Source organism: Meleagris gallopavo, chromosome 5 (assembly GCF_000146605.3).
Source record: "Meleagris gallopavo isolate NT-WF06-2002-E0010 breed Aviagen turkey brand Nicholas breeding stock chromosome 5, Turkey_5.1, whole genome shotgun sequence".
NCBI lineage: Eukaryota > Metazoa > Chordata > Aves > Galliformes > Phasianidae > Meleagris > Meleagris gallopavo.
In genome coordinates this window covers 4,270,939-4,294,313 of record NC_015015.2, presented here as the reverse complement: position 1 = coordinate 4,294,313, position 23,375 = coordinate 4,270,939, and the positions used below count along the sequence as shown (strand labels likewise).

The window sequence follows — 23,375 nt, the reverse complement described above, 5'->3', positions numbered from 1 at the left end:
GACTGATCAACTGAGACCCCAGCTGTGTTGTGCGATGTGCCTCTGCAACACAAGTGCGTAGTATGAATGTGCCTAAGGAGCGTTACCTAAATAAGACCTGGGCTGAGAAGGGTAATGGGCATAGTGAAGTGAGGAGATTGCCTCAGAGATGGAAAGTCTTGTGTTCAAGGAATAAGAGGAGGAAGTACACATGCCATTCTGGGCGCGTTACTCATGGAGGTGCTTCTCCTAAGGGTGTCTCTTCAACAACCTGTGTTAAAAATATTGGAATACGACTTGATTTGCTGTTTTCTTTGCTGAGAGAGAAGGAATGCATGCAGCGATGTCTCCTGCTCCCACATCAGTGCCTTAAATCTAATTGCATAAAAGCAGCAATTTTACTTAGCGTTAGGCTTTCCATCTATTCTTCAGCAATTTTTGTTTAATTTTCTAAATAATAAAGATCCTTTAATGTCATGTTGAAGGTAGAGCGTTTGGAGGATTGGCTACGTGTGCTTAACAATAATGTGAATGAGGCCATGTGTTGGGTTCAGTCTGGTGTCAGCTGTTCATTGCTGATCTTTGACTGGTTAATTTAATGTTCTCTGACATTTGCTCAACAAGCTCACTGTTGTGGGTTTTTTTGCTGACAAGTGATTGCTGATGAATTGACTGATTAGAGAATAAGGGGGACTCAAGATAGCACAAAGCCGTATGTACCACATTTGGGGCCCATGGATCATTTGCTAAGTAATGGAAAGGAGAGGGTTGTTTTTAAACCTGTGTAAAAATTACAGGTTTATTACATCATTAGACATCTGCTTTACTGATTAGACACAACTGATGCTAATTGTGTTTAATTTTGTGGTGGGGGTGGGTGCTGGTGCCAGTGCTAGTAAGCTTGGCTTTGCTAGCATTTAGTAGATAGGCTCTGGATCACGCTGCATCAACACTGTTGTGATCAGATTCTTTTTGTGGCTGTGGTTGCTTCAGGGTGATCTCATGATCGGAAGCTTGAAAGTGCAAGATTTATGACAGTGTAATGTTAGGTGTAAATCAAGCAAATAAACAGAAAAAAAAACATCAACAAAACTTTTTGGCCAGTCTGTTGTTAATGGCATTGTATAAAGGTAGCTTTGGGATCCAGAGTGGATGAGCAGAACTGAATTTCTGGAGGGATCTATATTCCCTAGCTTCTCTAAATATAAATTTGCTCTATGGAGCAGAGCAGCTGCTGCCTTTGTCAGCTCTTATGTAGTTCACTGAGAATTTGTCTTTATTGCTCTTTGTCAGAAGGGACAAATGTGTGCTCCTGTCATGCATGCCTGTAACCATCATTCACCGTGCTGAGGTCCCTTACAGCGATGCCCATGGTTTGAGCTGCACTGGGACTAGCCTGCTGCAGCCCTCCAGTTGGCTTTGCAGGGTGCTACCAGCTCTTAGATTTCATTCACGACTCAACATCTGCCTGTTCAATTCATCTGCTGCAGTTCCAAGTTTTATACAGTGCTCTTCAAGGCCAGGCTGGATGGGGCTGTGAGCAACCTGGGCTAGAGAAAGGTGTCCCTGCCTATAGCAGGGCGTTGGAACCAGATGTTCTTAAAGGTCTTTTCCAACCCAAACCGTTCTGTGATTCTCTTCAGCTTGCGTACCAAAAACACATGGCCTCTAACTTAGAAATTCAGTGTTGCAGTCCCTCTTTTCATTTATACTGACTGAGAGCAGTGAAACAGTCAGCTAGTTCTGATAGCTCTTTATTTTCCCTCTAAATATAGGGAATATATAAATATGTCTGTGGTTAAATTCTGGGTGAAGATTTTCGATTATATATATGCATTCACATGTTTGTTTATTATTATTATCTGCTCTGCATTCCTCCAACCTTGTTCCAGGCAAAAGAGTAACTCATTTTGTTATGTCCATAAGCCTTGTTTCTGTGCTGGTAGCTTCTACCCTCCTGAATGATTACCAGATCTGATTTTTATCTGCAACAAGGCTGGTGTTCTTGTCTGATGTTGCTTTAAACCACATTCAGCTTCATGCCTACATGCTTCATACATACGCCTGCATCCTTTGTGGGCACTTAACTATTTATACAGCATGGATCAACATAAATGTTCTATGCCTGAAGAAGAGCTAAGAAAATTTACAAAATTGAAAGGAAAAAAGTCAAATGTATAATATCTATGCACCACTGTAGAACATTTTGTTTAGTACTTAACAGAAAGCTGTTTAATGGGAATTGGGAATCCTTTGTGCTCAGAATAAATGGAATCTACTATCGATCTGCCTCTTGACAGTACTGTTAAAGGATGGTGTTCTATGTATATTTCTGAATACAACTTCAGGAACAGAGCAACAATTACTTTTTTTGCTGGAGTGATTTTTTTATTTTTTTTTCCTGCTGTGGAATATTGTTAGAGGTTCTGTGTGAGAAATTCTGGTGAAAGCCTACAGCATTGATTTTTAATCACCAGATCAATGAAAGCAGGGCCTTGAGTCACTTCAGTGAACCTCTCTAATTAGGAGCATGGGATTTGCCGTAGCAGATTATGCCAGTGGTCTCCTGAGTTCAGCATCCTGCCTCTGGAATTTGCTGGGTTTGGTGCCCTGCCTGCTTTCCCCAGCCATGTGTTAGGTCAGTGCCCAGTGAAGAAGCAGAATTTTTCTCTTTGTGGTATGCAGATCATTCTATATGACAGAGGCAGAGAGTGGGTCACCATGCTCTTCTTGGCCAGCGTGTCTGCACATGTCCATAGGGACAAAGATGGTCATCTTCTATATATAGCTTAAATTCTGTTTACTTGCAGTTACATCCTGCTAGGAGAGGATGTAAACTCTTCATAAATATACAGATGCGTTTAAATAGACTGTAAAGGTCTCAGTTTTCTTTATGCAGGCTGGTGGAAGAAGGGCTACCATCTTACCTGATAACTTATTTCCCATGTTCCCATAGTTGCTTTGAAGGTAGTCGTGCTGCCTTTTTCTGCACATTTTATTTCCATCTGCTGACAAACGTGCAGCTTCAAACCCACCCAGTTGTCTTAAACTATATAATCGGCAAATAGATCATTACATCGAGAACCCTCCAAACCCTTTAAATGGGAGCAGGAGGAACTAAGCTGAAAGCAGGGTCATCACAGACAATTCAATTTAGGAAGTTAGCAGCCAGTAGAAGATTCAGTTAGATTCCTATCTGTGAAACAGATGGCCGACTGCAAGATGATTACATTAGGTTTATTATATTTGTGGAAATTAATTCAGCACTTTATTTTTTGTTGTTGTTTGGGTGGAAAAAAGGAACTCGGAAGACTTGGTAGCCTCTCAGCAGGAGCAATTTATGCAGAGCACCATATTCTTCATGTAAAATATGGTGAAACCCTGGGGATTGCAGAGTGGGCAGGGAGCTTTTTGCTGTCTCCAAATACCTGACAGGCATAGCAATACAGTAAATGGCGGAACGAAACAGAAATGCTGCCACCTATGGATTACTGGTTGGTAGTATTTTCATACATAAGGATGTTATCTGCAGGTCTCGTTGGCAGAAACGTTTGGGGCCAGATACCTGTGCAGAGTGTGTGTCCCTATGTGCCTGTCTACGCAAATATATATGTGTGTATATTCCTTCTTCCCCAGTGAAAAGTGAAGATCAGGTTTTAAAACGCTGGGAATCTGGTTCTGGTTTGGGTTTTTCAGAAGCATCTGTCACTTTCTGAAAATGTGGCTGCTTATTTTGATGGTTAAAATGGAACGGAACCCTTGCAGTCTGGCTCTGGTCGGGATGCTGAACCGTTCTGAGATTCTTTGCCTTGGTGTGCCTCTCCAGGAGCCAGTCTTAGCCATGCAAATTGAAGCTCTGCTGTCACCAAGTATTTTTCACTATGTTAAGAACACGGCTTAAAATAAAAGGAGGTTTTTCAGAAGTAGGTCACACCTAGGGTTTGCATAGCCCACTGTCCCACTTCTGACAGCGCCCAAGAGCACGAGTGTTGGGTGGAAGAGCGTTGGAAGCATGTGTAGAACAGACACACACACATTTTTTTAGAAAGATGATTGACCTTTTCTTACTCTGCCCACTGCCACTAATTACGAAGCACTGGAAGAAATACCTAATATTCTGATGCTCAATGTCAGTACTGTATTTCTGAGCCGGGGCCAAAAGGGAATGCTGTCATGTCCTTGTCTGGAGTAGGTTAGCGTTGGCTCTCAGGAGTGAGTCAAACGCCAACTTTTATCACTGCTTAATCCCCGCAGCAAATTGCTTTTGTTAATAAGCAAGAAGAGCCTTTGTAATGTTTCTGTCCTCACTATTTGAATCAGATAACTTTAATCTTCACGCATTACCAGAAGTTGAAATGATTTATAGTTATTTCCCTTTGAGACCAATTTTATTTTCCTTTGGAATTACTTCATAACTATGAGCGTTGTTTTGGTAAATTAATCCTAATTTATTTTCTTTTGAAAGCAATCAGGAGAAAATGGGCTTAGAGGAATGATTTTGTGCTCAGGGTACTACGAGGCAAGTCAGGTTTGATTTCCTGTCCATTTCAGCTTTTTCCTCTTCCTTGCCTTTTCCTTCTCAGAGTCCAAAGAAGCAGTTATGGTTTCCTGGGTTGAGCCTGCCCTGAGGAGGTGCTGCTGGAGTCACGCAGCCTTGTGAGCTGTAGAGGCTGCTTGGAACAGCAGGTTGCACTTGACACCTTCTCTGACAAGAGAAAATTAGCCTGTTCTGGTTGGAAAAATTCAGGCTTGATGGGAGCCAGGAACGAGGCATGCCAATATTTCTAACCTTGGAACCCTCTGGCTTGGAGGAAGCAGGGCTGGGGGTGAGGAGCTGCAGTGATGTAGCTGAGACAGAAATCTGACCACATGCCTGCGTGGCCCAGGCTAAAATTAACCCCACCAGACTCGCATGCCTCCTCGTGCTTCATCATTTGGCTGTTGACCACTCGAGAAGGAAGAGCGAGCTGGGCTCCAGCAGCACGCGTTTGTGTTAAATATGCCAATAAGCAGTATGAACTTGCAGGTCCCTGCTCGTGGGAGAAGTAAATTTTCCTGTGACCATTACAAAACAGTAAGCAAATCCTGGCTCCTTAACCACAGCAGCCGCTCTGCAGCTCTCTGACTTCAGCCTCAGATGTGATTTTTTTCCCTTTCTTCCTCAGCTTCTTAGGACTTGCGGTGGTTTTTCTTCGGAGCACAAATCTGCCACCTCTTCAGATAAGCCCTTTTCTGTTGCTATTTGTGTGTGGCAGTAGATGTAGCCGGGGTGATTTCATGTATGAGAACTGTGAAAGGGGGGAATAGTTTGGTGTGCGCCTCAGGTGACATCTTAGCAAAATACAATTCATGGCTAAAAAAGTAGGGCTTTGGTTTCTCTTGTTCTCTGAAGTCAATCGCTTTCTGTTGGCCTGAGGTGAAGTCGGTTTTCCCATTGTAGCCAAGCAGGACTTGGGTTGGGCGATCAGCTCGGTCACCAACCCTGCTTCATCTTTGAATGTGCCCTTCTGGACTCACTTTGGCAGTTCTCACACATGTGAATGCAATCAGTTTTAGGGATTCGTGATTTAAAGCATGGTGCAAGGTGGGGAAGGAGCTCTCTGGGTGGAGATGCAGCCCACAGGGGCTGTGGATGGGGTGGGCTGTGGGTAACAGGAGCATTGAGAGCAGATTTTCCCCTTTTTTAATTCTAGGCTGCAGTCATCTATGTGAGTATAGCTCTACCCAGCTGGGAATGAGGCTTTAAAGAGAGGGAAAGTAGTTCTGGGGGTGTTTGCTTAAATTGCCCATTTCTCTATTTAACTTCATGGGGTAGTTAATGTATATAAGTGTCCCATAAAGTGTAATTGGCAGTGGAAAACCTCCCACAGGCTGGCTAATAATTCAAAACTGTTCCAACAAACACTTGTGAGTAGAATCGATCATTTAGTTTCACTTGAAAAAATACAAGCTACCCCTGTCTCCCCAGTAAGGAGCTGAATTTGTTGCAGCTTTGTTCCCATTAGCTGATGGTAACTGGAAAGTTGCAGCACTTTCATTAAGCGTTGGTATTTTAATGGCATCGTGTCAGATAGTAATTACTGGCTAACTGTTGTGTTAAATATTGTGTTGGAGCACAGCAAGGAGTGGCATGAGGCTGCAAGTCGTATTAGGAGCCCAGAACTGGGATTCTGTGGCACTGCAGATGGATTTTTGATGATTTTTACTGTTGGTTTTTTCCCCCTGCATATAGCATTGCCATTAGGATCATCTTGGTATGCTGTGTCTATTTTTAGGGCATGTTTTCACCCTGTGAACTTCAGTTTGCAACAGCAGAGGCACTGTCCTGTTGGATGTCATTGGTGGGATAGCCGTGCCACTCAGTAACGAAAAACGTTGGGTCTTATTAACAGTGGTACGTGCTGTCAGAAAGATATGTTCAGTTGTTACCAAGCTCTTTCTATAAGCGTCTGATTTGCAATAATTATCAGGGAAAAAAAAAACATCCAAAAAGCAGTCTGTGTCTGTTTAGTTAAGAACTGGCATGGTGGGAGACCCTGGGGTGGATGGCACTGCCCAGCACCTGGGTGCACTGGGTGTTGGGTCCCCGTCACTGGGACAGGTGGCTGCAGGAAGGAACTCTGTGCTTTGAGGTCCCAACGTCAGACTGTTGCCTCTAGCTTTGGTTTATGGGCTTTTAGGCTGATCCCTCCAGGGGCAAAGACTGTGTATGGTTCTTGTAGGTGGTCAGGATTTGTGCTGTGTGCTGTTCTGAGCTCCCCAGGCTTGTGCTGGTAACTGGGAGCCCTCTGGTTGGGCTTTGTTGTTGCGCACAGATCCACATGCAGAAGTTCTGCAAAAGGAGCAGTGTAAATCCTTTCCCTGTTGAGAATCTCAACTGGGACCACTAAAAGCTGTAGGTTTGGGGTTTGTCTTTTCATGAAACCTCGCTCACTTTGTACAGTAGTGTTTTAGCCGTGACTCAGAATGTACTGTGTGATTCCAAAGTCAGTATTCACCTGTAATGCCCTTAATTCCAACCTGCTGGGATCCGTGTTTTACCTGTAAGTCTCTAAATTCAAACCTCGCGGATTTTAATCATCATCATCATCATCATTGCATTTGGTTCTAATTTGTTTCCAAATAACTGAATTTCTAATATTATAGAGTGCCAAGGAAAAAATGCTATCAGCCAGCTGAGTCTACTCCTAACCAAAACCAGAAGGCAGACCCCAGTTAACCATTGAGCTGACTGGGCTTGGACACAGAGACCTGCATGGGTCATAATGCCCAAACCATGTTGCTGGCTTGGATTTGGTTAACTACAATAATGAAGCGACCTCTGATTTATTTTTCAGATTGCTTGTTTTGGTATTTTTTTAATTAGAAGGCTGTTCAATGAGCGTGTTCATGATCTGTATTCTGGAAATACTGGGGAGCACTCAAAATCCATGCGTGGAAATAGGAGTAGGTGAATGGAAAGTTTCTCAGCAGTGTTTTGCCAGTTCTTGTTATTGCTTTCCCAATTATTTGCCTGGTTTTGAACATTCAAAAACATGATGTCCTTTGAAACATGTTTCGCGTGTTTAGAAATAGCAACCATTGTATGTTTATTATTTTTTTACTCGGCTGTATGGAAGAGGAAAAAGAAACGCGAGGAATCACGTTTATGTAGTACATTACAAAGGCTTAACAACAAACAGGTTTTGAAAACATCCTGGAAAGTTTCCATAATTAGCTTAATATCTGCCGTAAAAATGAGCAGTGGCCATGAAGAGCTGCAGCAATAGGCATTGGTAGCACTGCATCCACGTGAGTGCTTCAGCGCCTGGAAAGAGCTGGGGTAAAAGTGCATGTTTTGTTTTTCTCAGTCTTTTTCCTGTTATAGAAAATGTTTTCTTGTAGAAGGAGGTAGGGAACACAATGGTTGGGTTGAATGCAGCGTTTGTTTCCCTGTGGTTCTTTCAGTCAGCTGGAGAAGTCCCTCAGGTGCGTTTGGCATGTGTTTCATTCACAGGCTTCCACTGAGGTATCCCAGTGAGGTTAGCTTTTCAGATCCACGCACTGATGGCACAGGGAATGCATGCCCAGCAGCCCTAACGGTGGGACTAGAGAATAAACAGTGGAGAATAGAATCATAAGGGTTGGGGAAGACCTCTAAGACCCCCAAGTCCAACCCCAACCCACCCCATTGTGCCCACTAACCACATCCTTCAGTGCCACATCTCCACAGCTCTGGAACCGTAATGTGTTTGTATTTAAAGTGCAGTCCTGATATTTAGTTTCTTTAGTTCTTTGGAATATAGTTTGTATTAACAAATCTCCAGTTGCGTCCTGTGCTTAGCTACAGTATTTAGTTCTTAAGAGGAATTCCTGTTTGAGTATTTTTCCTCCTTCTTTTAGATAACCTGCCCTGGAAAGGTTTTATGAGCTTCCTGGTGACCCTGGCCAGGCTGCAATAGCGTGTGGTGAGCGGCTCTTAGTGAGAATTAAAGAGGTTTTGACTTGACTGCTTTGTTTGCATAGTTTTCAGATAATACATTTTAAAACAAACCCCAACAGCTAGAAGTTTGCAGGAGAGATTACAACTTAGTAGGCCTGTTTGACCTGCCAGATGGAGCTAACTGATACTGATGGGTTTTAAGGCTTTTAAGGCTCGTTGGGTAATACAGCAGAGGAGTTACCTTACAGTGGAAATGCCTTGTGCCTGAGGAGTACCAGAAGTGGCTCATGGAGAAGGATCTTTAAAAACTCTCAAAAACAGATATGAAAAAGGAGCATCAGAGCTCTTGTTCCAGCTTAACATTACGGTGTGGAACAGCTCACTGTGTGATGGTCCACGCAGGCTGTGACATGTTTGAAAGTTTGCTATAGCCTTAAGTGAGCTTTGATGTCAGATTACTGAATAGGAAAAGCCCTGCTATAGTAAGCTGAATACTTGATTTGCACAATGCCTTGAATTTTAATGGTGTTGACTTGTTTCAAACCGCCAAAAAGCAGTTCTTTCACATCAGCCTCTCAGACCTTGACGGACACAAAGAACTGTGGTTTTTTTTTTTAAGTTGATTTTATTACCAACAATTTCTTCTGTTTGTTTGTTTCCCTCGTAATAGATTTACACGGATTGGGCTAACCACTATCTAGCAAAATCTGGCCACAAGAGATTGATAAAGGATCTGCAGCAAGATGTGACCGATGGAGTCTTATTAGCTGAAATAATCCAGGTTGTAGGTGAGTGACTTTCTCTTTTTGTACCAGCTCTCTTTTTGTACCAACTAACTCAGAAATGCGCTGCCTTATCTTCTATGTAAACACATCCTTGGCTAGAGGGAAGATCCATTGAACTGCATGGAATTATGTGGGTAATTTTTCTCCAGAGACTTTGCTAATTAATTTGATACAGTCTTGTCTTAAAGGATAGTGGAGAAGTATTTGATGTTGCTGATAAAATCTTCTAACACAGCAATATCAATACGTGCAGCTGAATGTTAAAAAACAGCTGATGAGTTTTGTTTTTTTCTGCCAGCATGATGTTAACCTTCACTATCCCTATTTCTGATACTTCTTTAGTGTTAGTGTGAACCTAATTCAGACTGTTGCCAGACAAACCCCAGCCTAAATGAAACTTTAAGACCAAGGTGGTATTAGGAAGCAGGCACCTGTAATACGGTGCTAGATGCACGCTGGGATCCTTCCACCTAATCGTGCACCTCAACAGAACAAAGACACATCCCTTATAGGCATTTGGGTGCACTATGTCTGGGTGCTGGGAGAGAGGGCTGCAGTGGTTATGAGATCTCGACCCCATCTCTCCCATTCACATGTTTCGTTAGTTAACCGTGGGGTTAATCTCCTTTGTAGCAGGCTGGGTAGATACAATGTTCAAGATGCTCCTAAAATAGAAAATTAGCCATGCTGATATCAATAGTTGCCTGCTGTGTTGAACCTTCTACTTCCAGCTGAGTTTGGATAATCCATATATGCAGCTAGGAAATGGGAAGGAGTATGATTTTTATGTGGAAGAACAACAAAATATGATGATTTTTTTGATGAGGAATGTCATTTGTCGTTAGGATTTATCTCAGATAGGAGCTCAGTTCTGCAAAGCCTATACTTTCCTTGGTTTGCGTTAATATTAGTAGATAATGAAGGTCTGAAACAATTTTCTACATTGGCCCCATGTAAAGCTACATATTCTTCTTCCCTTGGGCCTGCATCCTTCATTAGTTCCTTCAGAGAGTCATCCATCTGGTATTTGGGATGCCACAAAACACATGCATGGGCCAATGGAGATTGATGGAATCAGAAAGGCTGCTAATGGGAATTAGGACGACCATTGTTAGAAGCAAACTGACAGATTTGAGATGCAAATGAAGAAGACAGCAGTGAAGTAACAAGACATCAGTGCATGCATATTTATGTGTGTTTGAGAAGCTGTAAACGAGCTAGTTCCCTGATTTAAGGTACAAATCTGTAAACACTGTTCTGGGATGAAAGAGTGCGGCATCGTTCCAATTACTCCACTAGAGCTATACTGCAATACAACAACAAAAAGATTTCATTTCTGTATGATGCCGAGCAGCAGTAGGTCTGTGTAGCATTCTCCAGACCTGCCAGGCGTCTGCGGATGTACAAAACCAGGCCAACCATTGACTGTGTGGTGAAAGGCATTCACTCAGAACAATGCTCCTCTCTATATCTGTTTCCTTATGTCTGCGTAACAGGGAAAATTGTTGGGAACCCAGAGGCAGTTAGGGGTTCATTCCTTTCATCCATACCTAGCCAGGCTGTGTTAACACTGATAAAGAGTAAATTTGCCTGAGAAGGTGTGTGTGTGCCACCATCAAAATGTGAACCTGGTTGTGACAAATATTGCTGAATGTAGCTATTTTGTTTGTGGAAACTCTTGTGACGTGCAGATTACTCCCTCTAAAATTATCAGTAAACTTGATTCGCCTTTACATTTTTTAACCATTCGGAGCACTGCCTTGTGACTCTGTTTAGGATTAAACATGACACAGTACCAGGTTCAGGTTTTCATTTTTGGAGAGTGCTTTGCATGTGAAAGAAAGTTCATATTTAAAGGAACTCAGCTGAATGGTTCAAATGAGTAGTGAAGAAAATGTTTTTATCTGATGTGTATGGCCATAGGCACTGCATCTCATTGTCACAGATGGTGACAGTTTTCACACATGGAAGCAGTTTTAACTGTAACTTGCAAAATGCAGTGTTTTTTTTTCTAGCAAACAAGACTACAAGACTAAGAAAGCTTCAGTACACAATGTAGGAGATAGTTTTCATTTCTGTGCTATGCCCTTTTCTGTGAAAACCATCCATGAAGATACTCGCTCCTTTTTGCCACGTGAGTGGAGTGTGTGGAGGTTATCCAAAGTCATCAGAATTGATTCAGGTTCAGATATTAATGAGATATTTTTTTCTTGTGCTCTCACCTGAGATTTACACTGCATATGTTGAACCTTGAAATGTCAGTTCCAAAACTGAGAGTAGTAAGGATGTGCTAAAACTAACCCAGACTGGTAGGATTTTCCCTATGATGTTGTAATCATGGGATATTTTAACTGATCAGACATAATCCAAGTCAGATCAGATAGAAAAGCTGTGCGTTTACGAAGAGGAATGCAGGCGTGGAGCTATTGTTGAATACTAAATCAGCTAACTAAAAGTAGTTGCAGTGAGAAGTAAAATGTGTACCTCTGTGTTGTGCTGGTTGATTGGTACACGCTAGTGACCATTTTATCATAATTCATGGTAGACATTACACAAAGGTTCCTTTACTAATATCTGAGTAACCAATCAGGTCAAAATTCATATGCAGATGTAGGAATTAGACTGCAGAATATTCATTCATGTATACAAGAAAAAGTAATGTAATGTCCAACCCTATGCCTGAAATATTGAATATGCTGAATAGTTGCTAACAAAACACTTAATGCATTGTTGTGAAGAGCACAGACTACTTTTGTATGGATGGTTTAACCCAATTTTGTTCTCCGTAATGCTTAATGAAACACTTTTGATTTCTTCTCATCTTATTTTTTCGTGCACTTGGAGTGTCACTTTCTGAAGACTTTTTCTTCCACCAGCAATGCATCTCTGTACTTACATAAATGGGAGCCTGGCAGCTGACTGGCCGATAAATTTAAATATTTCTTTGCTACATTTAATGGCACAGATTCCTTTTCACTTCTTTTTTTTCTTAGCCTGCTGGCTTGTAGTTTCATAATATGCCTATTTTCAAAAATGCATAAAACCAATTATTTTCCATCCTTTGATTCAGACCCTGTTAGTGAAAGCCCAGTGTCACTCATTACTATGTTTATTATAGACCACAGCTGGTTTCTTCTGGCTTAGCACAAACCCTCAATCTGTGTATAAATGGGAAGAGTCTGAAAATACTTAAAAGCAGCTGAACCAATTTCACTGTATTGACATAATTGGATTGCTCTGGTTTTGTGAAAGCTGTGTGCCAAGGAAGAGGTGGGGAGAATTACAAAGCCCCCAGTCTGGTACTGGGGACAAGGTGTACTCCTTGTGTTCTTGTTGTACATGTTTTCACAGTCGTGGTGTAGATGACGTGGTGGTCCTCATGGCCATTTTGTATGGCTCACAGTCACGTTAAACCTTGCCAAAGCAATGCCCATACAGAGTGTTGTTGAGGATGCATGGCTTTTGGTTGTTGAGGCAAACCTGGGGCTCGTTGTAACCCAGCTTTCACAGCGCCTGCACAAATATAGCAGAGAACAGCGATCTGAAACTCCTTTTAACCAAACACGCTATAAAGTCTGCTGGAAGGAAATGCCCACGGAAGGGATCGGGAGGGAAAGAAGAAGAGGCCACTGGGGGTGTTCTGCAGGCTTGCAGTCAGTTTGGGACAAATCCTCCAACATTTTACACGACCATGGTTATGAATTTACATCTTGCTGTAGGCTGAGATACAATTTCAAGCCTTTGTGATTGCCTGTGACTTCCAGCTGATGCTAGCTGATGTGCTATTTCTGCGTGGCAGTGAGCAACAGGAGCTGTGAGAGCTGCCCATCGATCTCAGCCAGCAAGCTGTGCTTTTGCAGCTGTGAAGTTTGACGCTCTTCCAAGATCTCCCAGCGCTCAGTGACTTATGCTGCAAACTGCCCACGAGCACAGCACGCTGTGCTATTTAGGGAGCCTCATTCACTGGTATCTCTCCGACCTTCTCTGCAAGAAAGGCAAATAACCTCCTACTTGCTGCCAGCAGTCCTCCTTGGAGCTATGTGGGAGGCTCAGAGATGGACTCTAGCTTCCTGCCAAGGAATGGGAGCATCAAAGTGATTTCCTGATGAATTAGACAGATTCCTGCAAAATGCCAAATATACCCGCAGGCCGCTTTGATGCCTTGTATGAATCCAGCCTTGTATGAATCTCTGACTTTTTGCCCTGCTTTATATAAACAAAGAGGTTGGAGTCGGAGTTCAGGCCAACTGCCAGCTTGCCCCACTGCCAGCCTGGCTGGTTGCTCTCTATTACACTGCTTTTCATAGCACTTGCACCTGTAGGGAAGAAGCAGTAATTGCTTTAATCTAGTGAAGGGACAAACCAAGGTGAAGTGGGAGTGGAGAAGGAGAAAAGGTTGTAGATAAACCTGCTGGGAAGATGACTTCCTTGGGGGAGGCAGACATAGCAGCTGGTGGAGCAGGTTGATTGGGGCAGAAATTCCAGTTGTGGTTCATCTTCTGATTCCTACGAACTATTTCTGTTGCCTATTTTGTTACCTGTGGAGAGAAGGCTGACAGTGTAAAGGGAATGTACTTCACTTAAGATAATGCAGAATGGATGGAGAGTTGTAAACTGGTGCACAGAAACCTGCAAGTTCACATATGAGGAAATTGCTTTGGTTTAGAGGAGGTTTTGAGAGGAAGCAAAAGCAGTTACTTAAAAAAATGTGGAGTGCAAGAAGATGAAGGAAGCTGATAGGAACAAAATGAATGAAGCAAAGGAGAAACTACAAATTAGTTGATCACAGGAGTGCAGGGATGGCTCTCTGCATCTTGTACAGTGACTGAAAGGTACATGGATGAAGTGAATAATTTCTGAGTGAAAACAGTAATATTTTAACCATACTGTGAAAAGTGATGGGGATAAAGAGGTAACATCCTAAAGCTATCATATATGTGGAATGCATATTTTTTGTTCTGTCAGAAAACGTTGAGATGGTTCACACCTTCATTTGCCAGTAATGTTCCTGTGCTGTGGAACAGTGTATTTGTTTGCTTATAGGTGGGGTTTACCTTTGATTCAGCTCTAGAACCAGCATGTACTCCTAGCCTGTGAATGTGTAGCAATACTCAGAAAGTATTGAGTAAGTATTTAAGTAAAAAAAACAAAAAATAAAAAGGAAAAATTCAAATGCTGTATTGCAGCAGAATCTTGGAAAGAAGATTCGCATGGTTGAATCTGCATATTTTGCATACAGAAGCTTAAAAGGAGACAGATAATAAGCTTTATGATTTGCTAACATCGGTTTTAAAACCATCATATACGATTCTGGAAGTTCTAGAGGAATAGGAAAGAAGCTGCTATTCATCAAGAAAGATAAAGAGACTGACCATGGTTATTAGGGATATCTCTCTAACCAAAGAAGAGAAAAACTCATGCAAAACTTCATTATTCTCAAGTAATAATTATGAACAGTGCAAATTTAAATGCAAATTTATATGAATAATGATCTTATCAAACTTACCTATTTTCGTTTTTCATAATAATTATAACTGCAGTTAATATAAGATCATGACACAAAACCAAGAGGCAGTAAATATTAAAAATGGAGGGATGGGATTTGTAAACGAGATCCAAAGTGAACGCTTCTGTACCCATATGGCCAAATCTGAGATCTCAGTTTTAGAAACAAGCACATCCTTATTGCATGTGGAGGCTGATAGGCTACTCTGGTGGTCAGCACAATAGGCTCATCTGCAATCTTTTCAGATTAGCATCAATTCTTAATGTATTATTGTAAGAGTAAAATAGTTTTGTTAATTCTTTGTTTTTTAATGACTGCTTTTGGAATACTGTGCCAAAATTGATATCTCCAGCTGAAGAAAGATGTAAAATTTGATGGAGTTCTATCTGATGTCCTGAGAATTTGTTAGGTAGAAAATATGTATATTAATAATAAACAAATTGATGGGAGGCAACTCTGTTCAATTCATCAGATGTGTCAGGAAAGCCTACATTTGCAATTGGGCTAGAGAAAATGGCCTAAAGTTGCACCTGGGGAGGTTCAGGTTGGGTATTAGGAAACATTTCTCCTCCAAAATAAGGAGATGGTGGAGTCACCATCCCTGGAGATGTTCAGGAAATGTTTAGGGATGTGGTTTAGTGGGGAAATATTGGTGGTAGGTGGATGGTAGGATTGAATTGTGTTGGGAGTCTTTTCCAACCTTAGTGGTTCTATGCTTCCATGATGTAAACTGGAAGATTTGAACACCTTTACAACTTCTTTCTTCCTCTTGAGACTTAACCGTATCTTTCTGCAAGTTGTGTTACAGGTGAGCCATGGATAAAAAAAGACTAAAGTCTTGTAGTTTGAGCTTAAAAAAGCAAAATAGATTTGACCTTAAGTTTCCCATCTGGTTTTAAAATCTATATTCCCTTTACAAAGCATATCAATTGGCACGCAAACAGAATGTACACACTTTTCCACCCAGCAGTGATTCAGTTTCCAAGATTAAGGCTTTCTGTAGTTGAAAGGAGCTGCCCGTCAGAGCACAGGAGGTTGCCAGACCAGTTGTTTTCTGGCTCCAGCTGTCTCTGGAGGCATGACCCACAAGAAAACTTCAGCTGCTTTTCTTTTTTTTCTGCTGGTCTCGGTGTTCACACGTTCACTTTGATTGGACAACGACAACCTGAAAGCCCTTTATTTAGCTAGCAGCACAGGCTCTGTAAATAATTGGTATCATGTCCTTGGGTAGAGTTTTTGCCTTATTTTTTGTCTTTGCTTTCCAGCAAATGAAAAGATTGAAGACATCAATGGCTGCCCAAAAAACAGATCTCAAATGGTAAGTGTAACATGGCGTGTTGTTGGGAGGGATGTGGCTGAGTACTGCATGCGTTTGTGTGATTTCAGTATCTGAGATTTTAATTACCATGTTAGCTGTTTTTCACAGTATTGAGAGCTCAGGTATAAGCTGAAGAACAGAAACACTGCAGGTCTTTCCCCATTGCACTCCATAGAAATTAAATTGGGCCTTATCATTTATCATGTTTATTGCTATTTTATTTTATATCTTTGAAATGGCAAATAGCTAGAGGAATGTAGAAAACAAAAATGTTACTCTTCTGTATAGACAGATGTATTTTGAAAGGAGAAATAAAGATTTATTTTAAACTGGGCTATGTTCCTATGTCCTTTGGAAATTAGCAGAATGTACTAAAAGAAACAAAAATTCCAGTTGCAAAATACGGGAATTGTTTATGTAACATGTTTCTGATTGATATGTTTTAGTTTATAAAAGGAGTAGTTTTGTCTCTTGCTTGTACATAATACTTAAAAGCAAAGAACCAGAAGTTGGTACAAAAAAAGTAAAAGCAGATGGTACCTCAAGAACATATCTGCTGTGAATACTGGTGGAGCTAAACTTACAGACAGAACTTTGGTTAGAAAGAAAGTAGTAAGAAACTGATTTTTAAAATGTGTCTTGGGAGAGGAAGACTTAAAATTTGTTCTTTTAAAGGTTATCTCCTTCTATATCTCAAGGAAAAAATTCATTTTACAGTTCATATTCTAAAAAATCCCCCTTTTGCATTGTAATTCTCACTTTGGGCTTCTTGAGTCTTATTTTTGCATGTGAAGCTATTTTTTATGGCTTCTTTCCCAAATGTCCCCACCTCCCAGCCCAAGCAAAATACGTTAAAGATTTGGTGGGAGTTTGTCATCTGAAGACAGGAACAACACTGAGTTCTATTTTCTTTGGGCTTTTTTTTTTTCCTTGTAAGTTATCAGTCTCGCTCAAATCCACATAGCAAGCACTCCTTAAGAAGAAAGTCATCTGAAGGATTTATCACTGCTACTTTTACTGCTTTGAAGAGATTGGTTGCTATTCTTGCTGTAGCCACAGCAGCTGTCTACAGTTCAAATAATTGAGGAAATTTTCACAATTACTATCATTTAATGTTCCACAAATGCATGATAAGGACTGGATTTCATTGAGGACTGGATTTCATTGAGGACTGGAGTTTATCTCAAATTCCTTAACGCTGTAGCCAAAAGTCGCTTCAGGTCCTTACTCTTTATGAAGGCACAATGTTTGGGTTTATCTCCCGTTGCTTCCAAAGGTCAGCTCTGGCCACAGAAGCACACAGAGAGTGCATGCTGTGTCAGGAGTAAGGAAGTTTTCTCTGCACTTCCTCCTCCAAGGCTCTGGTTTTATTCTGGTCCCTTATTCAGGAGGAGAGTAGGGCTGCCCCTTCTGTGTCACCCTGCTCGTGTTGCCAAGCAAGGCATCCTGGATGGCTTTTGTCACAAGAGAACATGCTCATGGCTTGCTTTGATAGGAGTGTGCATGTTGGACAAGCTGTTGGCCATCTTACAATAAAGAATAAAGCAGAAGGGTTGGAACTGGATAATGTTTAAGGCCTCTTCCAATCAAAACCATTCTAGGGTTCCATTCTACTATTCTAAGAACACAAGTATTTTCATGGAGGTTGTCCTTAATGCAGTTGCTTGCAATGTTTAAGGAGACAACTCTTTTCCAGGTCTTGCATTCTGGGGAAAATGAATGTGTTGCTTATTTATTAGATCTGGCAATCTTCATCCTTTTCATTTATATATAGTTACCTCTTAATATAGCTCACCTGCCTGAGCAGCCAGCCCTTGGTGTGAGCTGGTGTTTGTGTCTGGAACTTCTTATACAGAGGACAAAGCTGTCTCGTGTGTCTAATACTCGGAGTTGAGTCGAGTGATATTTAGTTTTACTCTTTCAAATGAATCCTTCTCAAAATCTTTCCCATGTTGTAATGTCAGTAAGCTGGACATCACAGATGAGTAGATGAAATAAAGAGGTAAATAAATAAAGGCACCGTAAATGAAGCTTTTCTGGTGGGCTCACCAGGGCTTGGAAGCTGAGCACTGAAGATGCATCTGCTTGGAAAGCTGAAGCGACTCTGTGTCTGGCCAGCCCACTAGGGCCATATGAAACTGGGTGGATTTGCTTCCATGTGGAGTGGTCCTAAGCCAGTAAAGCTTGCCAAACCTTAGAGAGCTGAACACTGAGCCAGAGCAGGTCTCTTTGCATTGCTGTTCCCATCTCTACAGAATGTTGGGCAAATCATCATGTGGATTTGCCCAAACTGAACATTGGATACAGCTTGGATCTGTCAAGCTCAAAATCAACGCTACTGAGCCTTGTCAAATTAAGTTTGGTGCAGAACCATTTGGGACCATCAACACCTGTCAGCCTAGTCTCGGTGCCAGACATGACATGACATGACAAGGATACCTATGTGAGAACCCAGACCCTATTCTCATCTCCTTTGGGTTTCTCTGTGGTTGGAAGTATCTCTATCTCCTTTCTCTCCATATGAGTTGGCTTTTTTTTTAAATATATGTATATATAACCTCTTACAGGCAATCTTATGTATTTCCTCTACATAAGAACTGTTTTCTTTTCTCTCAAACCTTCATATTTTTGTACTGTAGATGCTTTTCTAAACAAAAGCTTGTAATTGTGATGATTGGTTCCATCTGGCATGCAGACACTTTGTGGTTAATAGAGGATGTAGTAGTATGAAGTGTAGGTTCTCAGTCCAGGAAAATTTGGAGATGATCACCACAATTGTTTTCTGGTTTTTGGAATGAAGTATAAGAAAACATTGGCATGGTTCTTGAGAACTGGGTGAAGGAGAGTAAAACAAAGCCAGTTTCCTCTCCTACCCACTTCTGATAAAAGGCTGAGATTGATAAGCACAAGTGGGGCTGTCCCTCTGCTGATGTTGTGTGGTTACAGAAGAGCAGGGATGTTTTTCTTTCTAACAATTTATTTACCTCTTCTTTTGGAATGATATTTGAGCACGACATTTGACATCCTGCAGAATTTGGACAGTAAACGAGGTTCTGTGTTTTGATGCATCCTTTTTGCATAGCACTGAAATAAAGGAGAGGGAGAGAGAGGTAGTTGTGTTATCTAGTATATACAATAGATAAATTGTAACATATAGAGTAAGAGTGAAGATGAGATGCTATCAGAAAAAAAGCGAAGGAGGAGACATTTTGAATGATGGGAGATCTGGGATGAGCAAGGTGAAGGAAAAAGATTTGCATCAGCCGCAACAGAAGTGACTGGGGAGGGAGATGAGTAAAGAAAGTTAAATATTAAAACATGGACTTGGAGATAAAGCAGAGAGAAGATGCTTGGAAGTGAAGCAGTGCGTTAGCAGACACAGGCGACAGCTGACACTTAGCCAAGGATGGGGCTGGAAGGAGAGATAAAGCAAGTAGCAGCCATTTGTCATATAGGAGAGGTGGAGGGTGTGTTTTCCATCTTGCGTGCAAAACTAAGAAACATTGAATGTGACAGTAGAAAGAGATATAGCTGTACATATTTAAGAAAAAATGTTTGAGAAAAGACTGATGAGGGAAAAAAGTTGATTTTTCCAGGATCAGTGTCATTTTGTTTTGTAAAAGATTTTTTCATCACTCTAAATAAAATGTTAAGTGTGAAAGTTGGTGAAGTGATAGCATGTTACCCTTGCTGCTGAAGGAGAAGAGCAATAGCAAAGCTGTCAGTGCCAGAGGGAGAAGAGCAGGAGGATCTGTAGGTGGGGGAAGGAGACCCTCATCTGTTCGTGCCAAGCCTGGGGAAGTTGTGGGATGCCCAAGGCAAGAGTTTGAAGAAAGAGGTATGCGTATAGGCTAAACCAACCCCACACTTTCCCCTCATAAACAGGGTAGGAAGTAACTGTGGTTTCCGTGTTGGTTTGTGGTTAGGTTTTATTATTTTTAGAGTGATCACTTTGTGTTTATACAAGAATCTATGTTATCAAGTAACAAAGAGGAAAGGTTTCTTTTGATGTGTGTGTCTTGACCAGAGGTTTTTTTTCAGGAACCGTTCCTTTCTGATGCAGGCATCAAGCTGTACCAATAAAACAACGCTGCTCCGTTTTCTACTTGCAAACATGAAGTCTCGTACTGCAAGGACTTTGTGAAAGTCAAGACAAAAGCCCTTGTTTTCAGTTTGTTCACTTTGTAATTAAACTGCTATTTTAGTATTTGATTACTTATATTCTGAAAATGAGCTGTTCTGGACTCCCAGGGCCAAAGAATAGGAGCTTGTCAGCTTGGAAGGACCTCTGCTTTTAAAGGGAGCAGTGCAGGAAGTTTTAATTCATTTGTTAAAACGAATGTGTTCATATCCCTCCTCAGCATGGCCCCCCCAGTCTGGGCTGAGGATCTGTGGGAAGGATCAGAAGCATCACAAGCATTTTTTCCCTCTGCAAATTCCTGCTGTGAGATTTTTGGGCAGGCATCGCAGTGGTTAAATATAGCTCTATATTTTCAAGTAAGACTTGTCCAGCGTTGACCTGAGAAATGCAATACGGGGAATTTTGGTGCCTTCTGCTCGGTCTTCTCTAGCTTTAATCAGTGAGCTTTGCCTTATGGTCAGCACGTGTTTACAAGCTGAATGTTGCTGTAGTGACAAATGGGTATCTCCAGGCCCTGACCCTCATGTTGGTTGGAAGGGCCGGGGTCAGCTGGAGCAGACACCAGCCTCACTCCATGGGCTGCTGGAGGAGATTTGTGGCCAAGTGCGTCTGGAATGTTTAGCTCTTAGAGCATTTGCTGTCACCTTCCTGGGTTTCTTCTAATTGTCTATGAATCTAAAATACAGTCTTTTCTTCTATAGGGGAGGCATTTGTTCCCTGCTTGGAACTTCACATAGTACTCTATCCTTGTTTCTGTGTTGTATGTGAAGTCTGCTGCAATATTGCATAAGAGCTTCAGAAACTTTAAAACATTTTACATGAATCAATCTTCATTTTCTTCCTCTGAGAACTAATGCGCATAACACAGAGGTGGAAATTAAATGCATAATACTGGATTTGATATAAGTACTGGTATTTTGTGGTAAACTCAAGAAAATTCCACATCTATCACTGTAAAAGCAGGGAGTGGAGGTCTTGCATCATATGAGAAACTTCCGATGGCTCCTAGGTGAAGGAACCTACAAGAAGCTTAGCTCTGATTTTTATTGGAGAAGAACATCTGTATCTGTCAGATGGGCAGTTTGGGATTTACTCTGGTCTGTTTGATTTGGCGGACTTGAACTTTAGGTACAGACACTTTGCATATCCAAGTCTGTTTTTGGTACCATCAGCGTTCAGCATACAGCAGTGCCATGCTGGGTGTCCATTTACATGCTACAGAATGAGGGTATTTGTTTGTTTGTTTCTTTCTGGCGTGTTCTGTTTTGTTTATACAGGCCAGGGCATGTTTCCTAGCTCCCTTTCTTTCTAGCACTGACAAGAATAGAAGTAGAAAATGGTATTATATTACAAACACAAAAACATCTATGGGTGTTGTGGCCAGCATTGCCAGAAGTACACAATTACTGCAAGGTACATTTGAAAATAAAGGGAAAACTGAGTCATACGCCCAGGAAAGCAATAGCACACTGAGAATTAAATGAATGAAGTTGTTAAATTTGTGCATTCTGAGGTGTTGTATGTGTAGAAGCTAGGAATGAATGGGGAGCATAAAGATCTGCTGGGAATGAGAACAGCGATGCGCAAAGGGATATCCCTTAAAGGTATTTAGAAATCAGTACATATGTGTGTTTCCTAATTTTTAAATCCTGTTTTTCCAGCCAGGGGCTGACATCTGTTCCTGGCTTTCCTCCTCCTTTTGAACTAATGCGTAAGGTGAGGTGATAGGCCAGGTTAAGGGTTTTTCACTCAAGCTGCTGGTCGTAAAAATCTATTTACACCATAAGCTTCTTGATATATTAAGATTTCAGCTTCCTTACTTTCAACTTTTGCATCGGAACATTGCTGTTTTCATCCTGGGCAGCTCCGGGATGCAGGAGATGGCAACCTGATGGAGCCCCTGATGGCTCCACTGGATCCTTTTTCCTCTTCTGAGACTCCGGAGTGCCAAGTGGATTGGGAGCCCTTTTCCACTGCAGTTGGATGGCAGACACAGGTTGTTTCTGTGTGAGACACCAGCCATTGCATGGGAAGCACCCTGAATTTCTACCAATGCTAAATCTTAATCATTTCAGCTATAGACCTGCATTCAGCATTTCATTTTCTTGAATTTCCCCGCATTTATTTTCCTTACTGAGCTCAATTTTCTCTTTCAAATAGTTGATTACATTGCTATCATTCTGCTGCGTGTCAGTACCACAGATAATATTGCATAAATGTTAATGGAATCATTGCTGTCTTTAACTTTCAGTTCTATTTTTCTTTTTTGTGAATTCCTTATAGATGCAATGCTGTACATCTATACAAGATCTTATCTCCATAGTTTATTTTCTTATAAAGATCTGCTTATCATTGCTTACTTACCTGAGTAAATCTCTTTACTAGAAGAGGAGAAATCTACCCAGAGATGTGGAAGACTAGCAGTGCTCTTGGAGCAATAAAAGTTGAAGTTTCTTTAGGTACAGGAGGTGGGAAGATGGATGTTTTTGTGTGGCGTTTATTTTTGAAATGGTGGACTTTGGCTTTCCAATCCTATGTCACATCAATAAAAGAGCTGCGCTGAAAACCTGAAAGGGTGGTTGAGCATGAGGAAGGAAACTAATGGAGTTGGACTGCTGGCGCATGCCGAACTGCGGGTAAATGAACCTTTGGACCTACACCCTGCTGTAAACTTTCAGATCTGAACATTACAGGCAGTCTCTTACCTGCTACATGTCTGGTTTTGGCAATCTATTTTCAAAGTATATTCCAAACTTCTACCAACCTCCTCACATCACCCTTTTTAGAACTGTTGAAATCCCAGTGGTGTAGTGCCAGTAACTTCTTCTTGCCCTGATAGAACAGAACGTTTTTATTGTTATAAGCAATAAGTGAAACTACCCTGGACATTTTCTGATGGTTTCCCCTGTACTTTTTCTTTATTTATTTTAGTATTACATAGAAAAGGACAGAAAGTGCAGATCAGGTGATGGCAGCTCAGCCTCCCAAATACTGCCAGCCTCGTTTTTGTCTTTTCTTTTTGAAGTGCAGGCAAGAGCTGATCTGTAAACAAGATTTTTCCCATCCCTTTATATGTCTTAAAACTTCAGGTCAAAAAGGTACTTGCATGGCAAAAGTTATGCATTGCTGTTATCTGACAGACTAATGTGAAACCTCACATGGCAGTACATGATATTTTCTAAGATGTTGTTGGGGCTTTTTTGTTGGTTTGGGTTTTTTTTTTT

At 41.3% G+C, this 23,375-nt stretch overlaps 1 protein-coding gene across 11 annotated transcripts in view; it reads left to right on the top strand.

Annotated features, from left to right (window-relative positions):
* Positions 1-23,375, top strand: part of NAV2 (neuron navigator 2) — a 332,145-nt gene that overhangs the window by 180,817 nt on the left and 127,953 nt on the right. For all 11 annotated transcript variants that reach the window (XM_003206105.4, XM_010710730.3, XM_010710731.2 and 8 more), the window contains 2 exons: positions 9,072-9,189; positions 15,958-16,010. In XM_003206105.4, coding sequence (XP_003206153.1) covers positions 9,072-9,189; positions 15,958-16,010 — 171 coding nt within the window. The remainder of the gene's footprint in view (positions 1-9,071; positions 9,190-15,957; positions 16,011-23,375) is intronic.